The 17,096-nt window shown below is 29.2% G+C and overlaps 2 protein-coding genes and 1 non-coding gene across 3 annotated transcripts; 1 reads left to right on the top strand and 2 right to left on the bottom strand.

The window, feature by feature from the left end:
• Nucleotides 1–8,718: 8,718 nt before the first annotated feature.
• TRNAI-UAU (transfer RNA isoleucine (anticodon UAU)) lies at nt 8,719–8,792 on the bottom strand. Its single transcript has one exon. It is a non-coding gene; the product is annotated as a tRNA-Ile (tRNA).
• Nucleotides 8,793–10,299: 1,507 nt separating this feature from the next.
• On the top strand, nt 10,300–12,097 carry LOC133812621 (protein AE7-like 1). The gene is made up of 5 exons (XM_062246408.1): nt 10,300–10,479; nt 10,708–10,811; nt 10,901–11,000; nt 11,511–11,556; nt 11,682–12,097. Exons 1-5 carry the CDS (start codon nt 10,366–10,368, stop codon nt 11,780–11,782), a joined length of 465 nt encoding a protein of 154 aa, XP_062102392.1. The 5' UTR covers nt 10,300–10,365; the 3' UTR covers nt 11,783–12,097.
• A 520-nt stretch (nt 12,098–12,617) lies between these two features.
• LOC133812620 (uncharacterized) lies at nt 12,618–16,121 on the bottom strand. Its single transcript, XM_062246407.1, has 6 exons — nt 15,919–16,121; nt 14,792–14,880; nt 14,517–14,693; nt 13,611–13,709; nt 13,267–13,512; nt 12,618–13,174 (listed from the first exon to the last, which is right to left on the bottom strand). Exons 2-6 carry the CDS (start codon nt 14,855–14,857, stop codon nt 12,869–12,871), a joined length of 894 nt encoding a protein of 297 aa, XP_062102391.1. The 5' UTR covers nt 14,858–14,880; nt 15,919–16,121; the 3' UTR covers nt 12,618–12,868.
• Between the last annotated feature and the right edge of the window lie 975 nt (nt 16,122–17,096).

The following is a 17,096-nucleotide window of genomic DNA, read 5'->3' as shown; positions in this document are numbered from 1 at the left end:
AAAATTCGTCTTGTATCTTAAAAAATATTTATATACTTACACCGGTCGTTTTTTAATTCTATATACAAAAATAACGGGCCAAATTTTATTTAGAAAAATATCATCCAAAATTTTCTCCCAATTTCTTTTCATTTCTACCCATTTTTACAAAAATATTAAACTAAATAACAAGTTACTAATTGTACCTCCAATTACTACAACAAGCACCACAGAAGAAATTAGACTAAGTGCCAACTTTTAGATAACTATTTTAATTTTTACACATTTATTAATTCTCTTACTTTTATACCCAGATTTATAATGAATATTCTCATTATACCATTTCTCTACACAATAATACATTACAACAACACTTAGAACTATGTGCTCAAATAAGGGTAATTTGGGAAATCTCATGATAATAATGGGTAAAGTTCAACTAAATATATTTAGTGTCTAATTTTAGTTAATTACTCAACTTTTCCCACAAGCACAAGCTGCCATGGTGTGTGGAGTGGAAGAGTGTCCGCCCACGGACTCAAATTTCTTCTCATTTTTATGTGTCTCCCGTCTCCAACCAATAAAAATAAGACAAATCAATTAAAATATCGCCTCATATATTTGATAAAGAATAATTAGCGGCAAAACCCTATCATCTTTACATTTTTATACACTTAATCTCCAATTCTTTATTTTTGCTTGTAAAAACTCTCAATCCACGGTTTCGTTAACAAATCTAAAGCTTCCGTATGTTGTGGCTGCTAACTGTCAACGTGGAGTCACCTGGTCATTTAAACTAATGACACGTCATAATTTTTAATTTTTTTAAATTAAAATAAATAAAAAAAGATATTTAAATTAATTCAAAATAAAAAAAATATATTTTAATTTAAAAATTGATTAATTAATACTTAAAAATATATTAAAAAACTAATTCTTAATTCTTTTTCTTTTCTTCTTATTATTTTTCTTCCTTCCTTCTTCTTCTTCTTCTTGAAGCCTTAGCCGCCTACCCATTCCCTCTTTCTTTATGTCATCTCGCACTCTCTATCTCCCTCTTCGCATCTCGACTTGAACGAGAACAGCCTCCAAGCCCTTTCGATCTTCAACTTCAACGGAGGTTGCCGACCGCAACGAGATCGCACCGTCTTCGATCAGATCTCGTCTTCGACGGGACCAAAAGCTTTTCACCAGTGGTCTTTGCTTGCAGGTAGTTATCAGAGTAGCTGGGAAACTCTTGCTTTCGATTTGCTTCAGATCTGGTTTTGCTCGCGAAGCCATCCCCGGTTGAAGTGTGCAAGTGCTCTTCGTTGGTGCCCTTATTTTGTGTGTTTCCGGTGGAAGAAGTCATCTCAGTGGGGAGTGAGTTTGAGTTTGAGATTGGGATTTTGTTGCTGCCCCTGTTTTTGTTGTATTCCAGGTGGAAGACACCATATTCACCTATTGATTTACTGGGTTTGATTTTGGGGTTGAGAAGAAGAAGAGGGTCGGGGTTGGGGTTGGGTTGCGTAGGGTTGCACGAGACACGGCAAAGGCCTGCGAATGGAGAAGTTGCAAGAAGAAGAGGAAGGAAAGAAGAAGAATAAGTCGCGAAGAAAGAGGGACAAATTTCGGGTTTAGTTTTTTAGTTTTTAATTTTATTTCAGATTTATAAATTAATATTAATTTTTTTGTTTTTAATATTTTTTAAGTAATTTTTTAATTTTCATTAATCTATTTTAAATTGAAATGATTTTTATTTATTTTTTAATTTAAAAAAAAATTAAAAATTATGACATGGCATTAGTTTAGATGGTCAAGTGGCTTCACATTGGCAGTTAACAACCACAACAAACGGAGACCTTAGATTTGCTAACGGAAACGTCGATTGGGAGGTTTCATCGACGAAAAAAAAATGAGAGTTAAGTGTATAAGAATGTAAAGATGAGAGAGTTTTGCCGCTAATTACTCTTTGATAAATTAACAAATTGAGTTGTCTTATTTTCATTGGTAGTAGGCATGGGAACACACAAAAATAGAGACAAAAAATTTCAATCGACCAAGGACCTTGTCGCCCAATCTCGTTGCCATGCCATGCCAAACTTTCTTGCTTTGTTAACAAAAAAAATTAAAATTAAAATTAATTATAATTTGAAAATGGGAAATTTACATATATATATATATACATATAATATAACTTAATCCCAAAAATACCTTAGAAAACTTAATTACGCAAATACCGTGCCACATCGGTAGGGTATACTGGAATTTGAAGAAGAAGAAAAAACAGGGAATTCCTGCTCCCCGAATTTTTTTTATTTTTCAGAGTTGTAAAAAGTTACATTTGATGCTTACGATACCAATAAGATACAAATTGGTTACTTTTTTCATAAGAAAAAGTTTAATTTTAGATCATAATATTTGAAATACCTTTTGGTTATATCCGACACTTATTTGTAGACATCATACCAATTAGGTATTTTTAGGTTATATTATAGTATCTCATTATATTAAGATACTTTATGGTAATCGTAAAGATTATTTCAGAAACGAATGAGTTATCATAGTATAACAAGTTACCATATTTAGTAAATGGTTCTATTTAGTATACCACATAGTAATTTTTTTTTTCAAGAAAAAAATATACAAATTTTAGTCGCCATGTGTTTCTAGATGTGAATTATAGAGGTATTCTAATTAACCAAGTAAATAATAAACCTACAAGTTACTTTAAAATCATAGCAAAATAATGCACATTTTTTGTTACTTACAATGTCAATAAGATATTGATTGGTCATTTTTTCATAAAAAAACTTAATTTTAAACCATATTAGTTCACATACATTTTGGTTATCTCATTTTTTCATAAAAAAACTTAATTTTAAACCATATTAGTTCACATACATTTTGGTTATCTCCAAATCTTATTTGTAAATATCTTAAGATACTGATTAGTTATTTTTAGATTATATTATGGTATCTTATTATTTAAGATATATTTTTTGTAACATTCAAGCCTATTTTACAAACTAATTAGTTAACATGTAGTATACCAAGTTGCCATATTTAATAAATGGTTCTATTTAGTATACTCATAGTAAATTTTTAAAAAATATATAATACACGGTTTAGTCTCTCATGTGTTTTAAAATGTGAATTATAGAGGTATATTGATTAACCAAGCAACAACAAAAAAAAAAAACTTACAAGTTATTTTAAAATCATAGCGAATAATACACATTTTTTTTACTTTTTTATTTAACTTAATAAATTAAAAAGCAGCTACCAAGTTATTTTTCATACATAATAGAAACCATCAACCAATTCCAAAAATAAATTTGGAGTTAACTAAAATGTTTTTTTTTGTAGAATGATAACTAATGAGTATTTGATTTGTATCGAAATAAAATAAGTTACAAAATATAAATCACAATAACAAGTTACTCAATAGTAACTATAATAACCTGCTAGAAAGTATCACAATTATATGTTATCATAATATAATCTTAAAATTAAGTGAGGTGATCAATACTTAAATATTTTTAAAGGCAACTAAAAAGAAATCCGATATTTTTGTAATTATTTTTACAACTGAAGTCAAAGTCGTGTTTTAAAAAGTAACAAATAATTATCTTAAATAGTGTTAAAAGCAACTAAAAAATATTATCAGTACTTTTGTAATTATTTTTCAAAATATTAGTATTTGTGTAATTATATTAATTTTTGTAGTTTTTTTTATTATTTTTAATTTTAGTATTTTTGTAAAAAAAAAATTCGGTACACCTATTAAAAATCCATAACGAATCCATTCAATAAAACTTTATAATTTACTATTAGTTTTTTATATTTATAAATAAAAAATGATGCTTGTATCATTAATTATAAAAATATATATTTAGTTATTTTTTCTTTCATGTAAATATTTATTTTGCTTAAAATTATGATTCTTTTTTCTTACAAAAGAAGAAAAAAAATTATCTTGTCCGAATATATTGAAGTTAAAACACTGAGATTGTAAAATTATAATTTGAATTCTTATAATTTAAAAATATTTTTTATATCCCTCTATAGTAATTACTTATTATGGTCGATGCATCATAAGAGTACACACAATTAATAAAAAATTCAGAAAAAAAAACACGATTAATAAGAAAAAAAAATTGAAGTCATTCGAAAACATAAAATATGGCTGAAAAAATAAACAAAAACCATTATAATTTGTTTCTTTCATGTTGATCATTTTAGTTATTAGAATGATTATACAATGTTAGCATTCCTTCATAGATACATATATATATAGAACCCAAAGCCAACTAACATACAAAAATACAATTCGTGATAAAATAAATTGAAACCTAAATCATATACCCAAAAATCTAAACAATCATTTCTTAGGAAAGTTACTTAATAACTCTTTAGCAACTTACAAGTCTCCAATCCTCACATGTCTATCAACCATTACATTCCACAAAACTACATTAACTTCTATTATACCCATTTTGGCTTGATGATGTGGCAAGCGACATGGAAAAAACTTGCTGACTAGGACACTTCAAATGTGCTAATTGTGTATACTCAAGAGTGATCACCTAGTTTGGGATCACCATAATGAGACTAACTAGGTCACATATTTGGGATCATCAAATTTAAATAACACGTATAAATAATATTATTAGAATTGTAATCTTAAATTGATTAGACATTATTCTACAACAAAAAGACTATTTGTATTCTTCATAACATTTACTCATTTGTAATTAATACTCAACAACCTTAAAAAATTCAAGTGATAGCTCATTCGATCTCGTTTGATTTAAGATAAAATGATAATAAAATAGATTAAGTGAACGTAAGTTGTTAGTGGCCGAACCACTATAATTATTCATTTATTATAGTTTGAAATAGTCTTTTGAGTTCATGTACAATAATTTTTTCATATTAAATTAATAATTGACCAAAAAATGTGTCAATACCTTCTATGCATACTCTCATAATCAATAACATTCCTATTTAGCCAAACATATATTTTATTTTTACAAAAAAATGTGCATTTTTTGTAGCCTCACATTAATCTTAACAATGTATTCCATTCCACGTTTTGAGGAGCAATCATGGAACTCTTTCAATTTGTTCCGAGTCTTTTCAGAAGATAAACTCATTTGGCAGGACAATAGATATGGTAGCTTTTCCATTAACGTGGCTTGTATTGAAAAAATTAGTGTACATCCACGATAGTCTTTTTATTGATTTCTTTTATGACAGAACCACTTTTGATTAGAGTTTTGATAATCTAAAAAATTCGTTTGGTTATATAACAGATTCTTAGTTTAAAGTTTTTTTTTCTGTCAACTTTAATAAAATTTTAAATATTTAACAGAATATACATTAAAAATTAATTAAAAAATATGATAAACTATATTTTAATATTTACTAATTATATTAATATAAATTTAAATATTATAAAAATATTATTATTATAATAATATTTAATTCATAATTCTAATTTTTATTTTTTTTATCATTTATATATATTTTTTAAACAATACGATTTACTCTTTTTTTATTATAACTTAATCCAACTTATATAAATATATATTGATATAATTAAATAATAACAAACATTATATATAAATATTGTGTGTATAGAGAGTGTGATTATGTAATTACATAAAAAAAATTAGAATAACATTCATTTTCTATCGAGCATAAACAAACATCTTTTCCAATCAGTGATGTGTGCTTTGAAGAATATCATGATCGAACGTTTTGAATCTTGAATAGAGGTAAGTAGGATAATTTATAAATTAAAAAATTATCATATTATTTATTTTATTTTTTACAACTATAGACAATGTTTTTGTTTTAATTTTTTTAAATATGTTTATGTCATTTTTTAATAATATATAACATTGATTATTTATTTAAAAGTTATATAACAATTAAAAAATATAATAAAAATAAATTAATACATTTTCTAAATAAAATAAACAAACGTGCATTGCATTGCATGTTACTTTTACCTAGTATACATATATAACTACATTTAAATTCTGGCAAGTAATTAAATAAAACAAATAAGAAAAATATATATATGTAGTTGTTTATTCTTGTGTAGATGACTAATCAACAATCATTCCCTTGTTAATTGCCATATATCTCACAATTTTATATCTTTTCTTGGGTCTGAAATCATATCATATATTATATTATGGCTAGTTTGTGCATCACACTCCCTCTTATACTCGAACACCTTTTTATAAAATAATCCTCTAGTTCTGCTCGAGCACTCACTACTTCCTCCATGTCGACTTCCTCGTGTTGGGTTTTATACCCTTATAAAACCATGTCGGATATGTAGCACGAATTCATATTATCAATAAAAGTAGTAGAAATCATTTAGTTTGACAACTGTGTTGCTTGCTTGTTTTATTACATGATTATTAAAATAATACAAACATTTATAAAATCCTGAACATATGGATAGTTACAATTATAGTGACTAGGTCACAGTGGATTATAGTTGTAATTATATGTTCAAAAGAACGAGTCCTAAGATTAGATCAGTGCATTGGATTTTCACTGATTAGGCAATCTACGATATGATCTACTTACACATTCAGGGTGTGATGTCTTGTCCAAGGCATCGACCAAGTAGATAAGATCGGATGTATTTAGTTACATTGGACTATGACCGATATTGATTATTGATTGATAAATAAGTATCGTTGTTATCAAATCTAATCAATGTCACAACGTTGACCATATATTAAGTCGATCATAATTCTGAGTGATAATATTTTACTAATTATATTATTTAAAAAATTTTGACTTGTTCGTTACCAGCTTACCCTACGGTCTAGCCCATACTTACATCTTCGAGATTTATTAGTGTAATTGAGTGGGAGTATTATTCATAGATACGAAATCTATAATTTCTGTATGAGAAGTGAAAAGATGATTTCCTTAATTGCTTTGTTCAAAAGGTTAAATGATTGAGATCTCATTTCTGTGATTAAGTTCACGGAAATATCATTTATAAGGAACTTAGTGGGAGTTAAGGATAAAATACTGATGAGGGGTAAAACGGTAATTTTCACCCAGCTCATTAATAAGTCATCGATAGAAGATTGACTGATTGTAATGGTTATAACAATGGATAACGTATTTATGGTTTTGAAAATACGTTCAACGAATTCAAGAGTTCAATTCCGAGTCTATAGTGGAGTCACGAGAAATTAATAAGGTAGTGAAATTATTCGTAAATAAATTCACGGTAACTTGTTGGAGCTTGATTTCATGGATCCATAGTCCCGGCATCACCTTTGAGTAAATCATCTAGAATGTCTCAATTAATTGATTTAATTATCAATTAGGATTTTTAAAGTTGACTAGGTCAATTTTGGAAAATTTACAGAGATATGATATTTAGAGAATAAAATAGAATCTTTGGGTAAATTTATTAATATTGATAAATTGGTATCAATATAAATAAATAATATTAAATCAAGTTTCAAATTATAATTAGTTAATTTGAATAAGGATTTAATTAATTAATTAAAAAATAAAATAAATAAAAGATTTTGAATTTAGGCCCAGTTGGGATTTAAATTCAAAACAAAGAGATTGGGCCTAAGTCCATTTATGGCAGCCCAAGACTTTTATTTTTGTTTATTATTTTTAATTAATTTAAATTTAAATAAATCTCATAAAGTTGCCTATATAAGGAATATGATAACTTGGGTTTTCATAAGGAAGCAAGTTAGTCTCAGTTAATTTGGGTAAGTGAAAACCTAGACACTCTAAACCTTTATTGGCCACTCTCTTTTCTTCTTCTCTTCAAGATCTCTATCTCATGTGTTGAGAACCAATCCACACTAATTCTAGGTTGATTAAAGGCTTGGTGAGGAAGACTGTGTTGCTGATCTTGTTCAATCTCTTGATAATACTCTCCTATAGAAAAGAATCAAGGGTTAGAGAGATTGAAGGATGGAGTTGTTCCAGTTCCGCTGCGTAATGTAAGTTTTTACTTTACTCTGTATTTGTATCAATTTCATAGGAGCATCTTCTAAGAATTTGCATGTTTATTTGATAATATGTAAATTGCATGAAAATAAATAAAGATCTTGCAATGAGTTTTTCCAACACCTCGTACATAAGCACAAATATTCTATGGTAAGTGGATTTTGCATTTACTGTAATTAATAACATTTAATTGTAAATGTTCAAATGATGACCTAATTTGAAGAAGGAAAACCTTATTTAGGTGATCCCAACACTATTTAAAAGGAAGTTGAAAAGTAATGAAAAATAAGAGTATTCTTTTCCAAATTGGACGCAAACTTAAATCTCGAGTTGAACCACTATAATTTTTTGTGTCTTTATTTTATTTTACGCACTTGCCTACATTTCCTTAAGTGCTTGAAGCTCTATTCGAATGCTCACATATTTTGATGTTGTTACAAAATTTCTCCAATAACAAAGTGGATGTGTGTATATTCATTATCCTTGTTAATGCGATTAATCATATATTTTAATAAATAAACATCTTAAATTATTATTCTATAATTCATCTTTTATTAACATCAACATAATAAGTGGTATGTTTCCAATTAATGTGTGAAAATATTGTAAAAAAAGATTGTGTTAAATAAAGATTAATTAATTATTTGGAAGAATTTATGCTCATCCTAAACGACATGAGAGGTGTTCATACGACACTAATTCCAAAGTCGAAAGCGACCCCAAAAAAATAAACCATTTTGGTCCCGGCGGGGCTCGAACCCGCGACCTTCGGCTCATAAGACCAACGCTCTAACCAACTGAGCTACGGGACCTGAATGATAACCAATTTACTAATTATTTTACAAATAATAGAAAGTTAAGATACTTTTCCACGTGGCAAGTTCACAAGACACTATAGCATCCACTCACAAGTATCACAGTTACTGACAAGCGCACAAAAACAGCCACCAAATGCTTCAATTCTTTATTAATTTTTCCGGACAAAAATTTAGCAAAAGAAAACTTTTGTTAGATTAACATTCTCTTCAAATATTCACCTAAATATTACACAGTTTAACTTAGAGCTATAAATGTGGGCCGCCTGGCCCGGCCCACATTTTTCGTGCCTCCGGTAAATTCGGGCCAGCCCGTGTAAGAAAGTGGGCTGGGCTGGGCCAGCCTGCATAAAAATATATAGGCCCAGCACGGCCCACACGGGCCACGTGCCGGGCCGGACCGGGCCCAGATCGTGACATCCCATATTTCTAAAGTGGGCCAACCTATTTTTTAAAATGGGCTTTTTTCGTGCCCAAAAATGGGCCTCAAGTCAGCCAAAATCTGGACCTAATTTGAGCCAACTTTTTTTTACATGTTTTACTTTTTTTTCTTGTTTTACTTTTTACATATATATATATATATTTACTTAATTAACACAATAAAAATTCCAAATTTAAAAATAAAAATAAAATAAACATTGCCTCATTAAAAACTTTACCAAGAAAAAGTTTAAGAAATAAAATTTATAAAAATAGTATGATATTTTTACATACTATAAAAAAATGATGATATAATAATAATTTTTTTATTTATTTGAGTTTAATTCGGGCTTTTTGTGTGCTGTGCTTTCGGGCTTTTTATATTCGTGCTTACGTGCGTGCCGTGCCGTGCTAAGCCCGTGTCGTGCCCGTGCCTAGTCCGAGCCCATATTTTTTCGTGTCGTGCCTGGCCCAAGCCCATATTTTTTCGTGTCGTGTCGTGCTCGTGCCGGTTTCGTGCCGTGCTCAAAAGTCCGGCCCGTATTTACAGCTCTAGTTTAACTTACCCAATCATATTTAATAAAATTGAGATTTACTATTTTAAAAAGTACTGATATATCACTATATATAATATTTTGGTACACATATTATTACACATTTTGTTATTATCACTACTATCATCATTTTTTTAGAGCAACTAGTCGTGTACAACACCATATTATATTGATTAGTGTCCAATATTAAATTTTATCAACAGCAATTTGTCATATGAACAATAACATGTGAACTAAAATATTATCAATAGCAATTTGTCATATGAACAATTTGTCATTATTTTTTAAAATAATAAATCTAATCTTAAATAAATTTGAATGATAGATGATATAATATTTTGGTACTTAATTTGAGTACTTTTACTCATAACTATATTTGTGGTCGCTTGTCAATTTGTTTTAAAGACATTTCAGCGAAATTCCAAAACTTTATCAACACGTGGCGTTCATTCATTGGCCACTATAAAAGTGATTAGAGAAAATTAAATAAATAAATAAGAATAATCAATTCAGACATAGCCTCCCTCACCCAGCATTGAACCAAAGTCCGTGAGGAGCGAGAGAAAAGAGAAAGAGAGAGAGAGAGAGAGAGAGAGATGACGCTGGGTCTGATCAATGCGAACCCAGTTGTTCACGCCAAGAAGGAACGAGTAGCTCGAACCGAAGATCCCCATGGCGATGATGCAGTTGATCCCCTCGAAATCTATGATATCCTTCTTACTTATTATTATTATTTCTTCAACTTAATGTTCTTTCAATTTTCGAGCTTTGAGCTTAGTTACATGTTAAATTAATCATTGTTTTTAACTTTATTGAGTCTCAAAAACCAAAACAATTTTTCTTTTTAAGCTTGCCATGAAGAATGGAATTTCTTCTTTGATTGTCTAGTGACCACCACACTGTACCAATTGTGTGTCTTTGACTTGAGATTGATACATTTCGTGAGAGATATTAGAGATCCAGAGCATCCATATTCGTTGGAGCAGCTTAGTGTGCTTTCAGAGGAATCGATTACTGTTGATGATAAACTCGGACGTATTCTGTAAGTTGTGCTGATTTAAGTCTCAATTTCACTTTTTTTTCCTGTTTTAAATTTATTCAAAATAAATCATTTTCATAAATTAATTACAGGATAACTTTCACGCCAACCATTCAACATTGTAGTATGGCAACTGTGATTGGTTTGTGCCTTCGAGTTAAACTAAAGCATTATTTTCCACCACATTTTAAGGTACACTTAAATTTTGCTTTAAGATATAGTATTGATTATGTTTAGTTTCTTACTCTTTTGTGGCGTAAATCTTTTATTTTTTGGATAATTAGAAATACCCAATTAATCGTTTGCTTCAATACAAGTGCTTTCAGTGATGGAAGTTCATACTATTTTTTGTATCAGCTGTTGAGTTAAAAATTTGAGTACCCTTTTAAGTCTGTGATTCAGTGAAGGCTTAATCTTTCATTTTACAAGAGTTGGGCTTTCCAATCTTAGACCTTTAATAAGGCTAAATCTGCCATCACATGTTAGAGCTTAGAACAACCTTTTTAATAAGATCTTTTCAACATAATCATCTTGTGATCATCTCTGAATAAATAATGTTATTGATGATGAATCTGTCAGAGCTGATTTTTTTTAGTAATAAACAAATAAATAAATAAATAATCTTCATAATCACCAACTCCATTACTGTCATTGGAAACTGGATAATTGCTTATGCTATTTGCTAATTAATGAATTTAACAGGTTGACATTAAGGTGTCTCCAGGATCTCATGCAAATGAAGAGTCAGGTAAAAAGTTGAAAAGAAATATTTTCAAGTCATGTACATAAAACTAACATTGTTTTCTTAAGATGAACTTTTGACAGTTTTGGAATACTGATGTAGATATGTTTTGACAAACTGATATTGTGTAGTAAATAAGCAGTTAAATGATAAAGAAAGAGTAGCTGCGGCTCTGGAGAATCCTAATATTCGCCAACTTGTGGATGAGTGCCTATATTCCAATGAACTCTGATCAAGTAACCTGACTTCTGTACATGAGAACATTAGTGGCCATCAATAAGAAACCACCTTTGTTGTATTATAATTTTGGCTTTTTGTTCCCCAGCTATATGTGACTTGTTTTACTTTTTCTGAGTGGGCTTGCTCCACATAAATTTTCTCGACATATACACAAATTTGCCGAAAGCCTCTTTCTTTATATACCAAGGTAAAAACATTTGACCTAGAATGTAGTTAATGTATTTACTGGATGTATTAGAATTCCTTAAGTGGGGTGTTTGATATGAGGTAAAGTGAAGGTGTGAATGAAAATCTAAATCATTTTCTATGTTTGGTTCAAATTTTTAGAGACGTAAAGTTAATAATTTTCGTGGCCCCACATATATTTGAAGAGTAAAATAAATCATTTTAGTTTAATATTACATCCATCCTAAACCCATTTAGACTTTCCATGGTCACTCAATTACTCAAAAAAAATAAGCCCTAAGGAAGTGTTTGTTTTGAGTAGTTGAGTTGCCTTGGAAAGGTAGACTGACTTAAGATGGAGGTAATATTAAATTTTTGTATAAAAAAATGTTCACTTTATTTTTAAAATACATGTAAGGCTCACACAAATTATTAAATTTATCTCTTTAAAATTTGAACCCAATATAAAAAGGAATTTAAATTCTTATTCTCATCTTTACTTTAACTCATACCAAACACTCCCCAAGTGTTTTGAATACTTGGTCAAGTGTAGTCTTTTTTTAATGGTTGGTAAGGTTTTAGTATACTTCTACAATTAACGACAGTGTTAACTTGAGCAAATTTGAATAGCATTAAGTAATGTAAAAGAACAAGCATTAGGGTAAAAGAAAATGTAAAGTGTAAAATTTAGTCAAGTCTCTTAGCTCATATCAAGTAACGAGAATAGAAGACAAATGTTTATCAGCCGCTATAATTGTGAATAGCCTCAATAATAAAAGAACAAATGTTCTGGTTCCCATCACCAGATTAAAGCTAAAAAGATTAGAAGCTGGTTCAGCCGGTTCTATATTTTACAGTTTTAAACAGTCATAATAAAAAGACAGATTAGGCAAGAGGGTCATTTCTTCGAGTCTCAGCTAGCAGGTGGAGCCAGGGGAATGGGAGTTGGTGCCACCTCTGGCCCAAAGTGACCATTTGTCTTTAGAGAGGGCTTGTCATCGAAACCCCAGAATTTGGCAGTTTTGACATCGTCCAAGGCCATCATCCTTGAAAATTCTTCATGGTCGTACTTTAAAGTGGCTGTGGCTTTACCACCAAACTCATTGGGAAGATTATCAATGTCAAAGAATGACTTCATGAGCTCCACACTGTCTTTGTTTTTGGGGTAAGCGAATTTGACCTTCTGAGCAGTCTTTTGATCAAGGAAATACTTCACAGCCTATAAAGATCAACAAAAGAAGTCATTAATAAAAAGACAGACAGCATAATATAAAGCTTTTTGATATGTATGAATAATATGTATCATCAAACCTTATAAAAAGCCTGAAAAATCCTTGGTGGGTTATAAAGAAAAATAACAGCTAGCCTCTCAGGGTAGTGATTTTGAAGAATGTTGATAATATCACGAGCTGTCTTGACAGAGATGTTTGTGTTCAATGAAAATCCAGTGAAGTCAACCAACCATGACATTTGTTCTTGACCCTCTGGAAGGTTGAGTATACCATTTTCAATGAGATAGACTAAGTGGCGAATGTTGCCTTCTGGTGAATTTGTGTTCTGTAGCAGAAAAAATAGATTACAAAACAATAAAAAAAACAGATTTTTATGTCTACACTACTTTTTCTGAAAGGGTGGTGGAAAGTACAAGTACAAACCTGCATTCCTGGTCTCATTATAAGCACAGGTCTCCCAAGTCGATCGTGAAAGTTTGCCTTGGACACTTTGCCAGTCTCACCTTCATGAGCTACTTCATTCTAAACAAGGGAATAATACCAAATAAGACCACAAATGTATATATTGTTGGAACTTTTGCAAAAAGTACAAGTGAATTATTAAAAAAAAAAAAAAAAGTCTTTTGGTGTGTGATATTTGAAAGAGTCCCGTATGTATTTGGAATTTTCTCCTAAGACTATATATAAGATGCAACTGTTAGCCGGGTGTGTCCCAAGGGTACTCACATTTGGAAATTTATTTAATTAAATATAAATTTTAATTTATTCATTAAATTATATTTAAAACGTGTTCACGACAGTCAAATTAGGAGACTGAATAATCTATTTTTTCTTTTTTATTTTCTGCACAAGACCACCTTTCCCCGCGTTCATAATTAGACAGATCAAAATAATAGAAGATACACGCTTTTATCAAACAAAAAATTTCTTTTTCTTCTTTTCGAATTTCTTTAGCAATAAAAGAGCATACGTGAACAGTCTCCTTCTGTATAAAAGGATACCAATACAGAGAATTATGTTGTTTTATCCAGAGGACGCCTTAGTTGATAGATTGTATTGCACATAACGAGCCACAAAATATCTTAAAGAAAACGATAGTGTCTTAGACTCAACCCAATAAATTTATACGAATATATCATTCTAATTTAATTAATTTCGAGAGTTTTGAATGTTTACATCTCTATAATAAACTATCCAAGTGTCTTAGACTCAACCCAATAAAATTCTTATGAATATATCGTTCTAATTTAATTAATTTCGAGAGTTTTGAATGTTTACATCTCTATAATAAACTATCCAAGTAATGTAGTCATAGAAATTTTTGCTTACCCAACGGATTTCCTCAGGTTTATAAGTAGCCCTCCACTTAAGTGACTCTTCCAACAATTTCTTTGACTTGTCAACATTCCAGTTCCTAGCCTCCAAATATCTCCTAAGGCATCCATCTGTACAGTACTTTAAACTTCGCCCACTTAATGAGCCAAGAGCCTCGCTAAGTTGTTTGACCTGAATGTGGAAATTGGATTTGTTTTACTAATAGTAAAAAAATATAGATTGAGCCATAGCATACTGAAAAATAAGTAACAAGGACTGAAGATTGTTACCTTTTCTTCCTTTTGTGCATCCTCATCCACATGATGATTCTGATTATTTCTTTTTATAAGAAACATGTTCACAAGAACTATAGTTTAACCTGATTAAATGAATTAACCCTAAGTTAGATAAATACATAAGAAACATATATAATATTAAAATAAAGATGATATCATTGTTATTAATTTGTTTTTCTTATTTGTCAATATCACATACAAATTTCCAAACAGAAATTCAGGTATCCCATTGACTTTATCTTCCCTTAGTTTATATATATATATATATATATATATAACTGTGGTCCAAATTACTTAGATAAAATATGCACACATTTATATGAATTTATTCAGTTGGCAAAATGTAATTGTTTCAAAAAAATAAAATAAAGGCAGAGGTCTAACAGGCTGGGTCCCAGCCGCCCCTCTTGACCCGCCAGTACTGGAAAACTCTCTCCATAACCAAAAAATAATCTCTTCAAAGCGTTTACTTTAGTAATCTTTTTATAGCCATGGACTAACAGTTTTTTTTTTCTTTCAAAATACCAACGACTGAAACGCATCATTTCGTGCCGTTTTGGGGCAATTTGGATGAATAGCATTTTGAATGAATAAATTATCACATCAAAATTTCTTGTAATCGTTATTGCTTTATCATTAAAAAAAGAAAAAGCAAAGTGATGATAAAAAATAATTATAATATTTTCTGAAAAATAATGTCGATTAAATCGAATAGCTTGATAATGATAAATTGTGACTGTATGATCATTCATGACTAGATTTAAATTAAAAATACAGAAAAAGTTATCGTGAAAATAGAATATTATGGGAGATCCCGTGGGATTCGCCGAAACCCCAATACATGATCCAAGTTCATCTGTACCTAACTCTAACAAGTTTATGTATAAATAAATTAACCTAATCATGATCGCCATTATCTAGATTAAAAGAAGAAGAAGAAGAAAGATTTGAAGAAAAAACTACAGTGACGGATCTATTTTAAATAAAACTAAATTAATCAGATATACATTACAAATTACAATGAAACGTTAATCAGATTTGCATTCACACATATAAAAAAAAAAAAAAAAAAAAGAGAAAGTTAAAGTTAAAGTTAAACAATTAATATATGATAACATTACCTGAATTTAGAAGAGAGAAAAATCTGGAGAAGAAGAGAAGTGGTGTTTGGGCAAGAAAAACCAGAGGTATCTGATTCTGATTGGGATGTGAAAAAAGAGCAGAGAGATGCAAATGGTTTGGGCTTGAGAAGAGCAGAGGTCTTTCTCAGCTACCCCTGATAGATATATATATATATATATCTGTGTGTGTATATATATATATGCGATTTGTTTTATATAATAGTGGGAGGAGTGGGACTTTTATAGAGATGGAAGGGACTTTTATAGAGATGGAAGGCTCCTTCAGTCCTTGTTGTGCTTGGTGATTTGGCCAAAAGTCGCTCGCTTCGTAGGAAATATTGTATGGAGTGGGATCCACCATTACTCTTATATTATTCCTTGTTTGTTATTATAGGATGGGAACACCACATTAGAATTTCAGATTATTCGCTTAAAAGTTAAAACCCGAAATAAATAAATAAAATAAAAAATGTATAATTTTTTAGAAAAAATTATACATTTAAATGAAACATATATTTTTTTTACTCTTTGAAGTTTGAAATAAAATTTTATTTTAAAAATATTTGAAGAAATTAACTATTTTTTAATACAAAATAAAGTAAACTCTTGATTATTAATTTTTTTTATTATTATTATTATTAGTTTTTTTCGGTAGCATAGGGTACCATGCATTATCCTACTCTATTAAAATTTGATTTTTTGAAAGAAAAATTAATTGAACTTTAATTATCAAAATTAAAATCTATAATATGCAAAGTTAAATTTCATATTTAAATACATAATATTTATATTTTAAAAGATATACTAATATAGTAAAATAAATATATATATATCTTACGAATTTTTTTAAAATATGTTTAAATTTAGATATATTAATTTAATATTTTATTTTAAAAACTAAAAATATTCTTTAATATGCTTTTTTTGTGATTTAAAATAAATGTATTGTGTTTAAATATATAATCATATAAATGGAGTAATAATAAAAATATACAGTACATGTAGAGTAGTGATGGAGCTAATTTAGCTCTAGGGGGCAAGCCCCTCTTATTTTTATTACAGTTAAGTTTTTAATTATATAGTTATATTTATTGAGAAAAAATATCCAAACTTTATAAAATAACAATTTTATTCTATTTAAAAAAAAATTATTTTGTTTATATCCAGCGACCTTATCG

Source organism: Humulus lupulus, chromosome 1 (assembly GCF_963169125.1).
Source record: "Humulus lupulus chromosome 1, drHumLupu1.1, whole genome shotgun sequence".
Classification (NCBI taxonomy): domain Eukaryota; kingdom Viridiplantae; phylum Streptophyta; class Magnoliopsida; order Rosales; family Cannabaceae; genus Humulus; species Humulus lupulus.
Note: the sequence above shows the minus strand (reverse complement) of the source record. Positions and strands in the feature narration are given on the sequence as shown.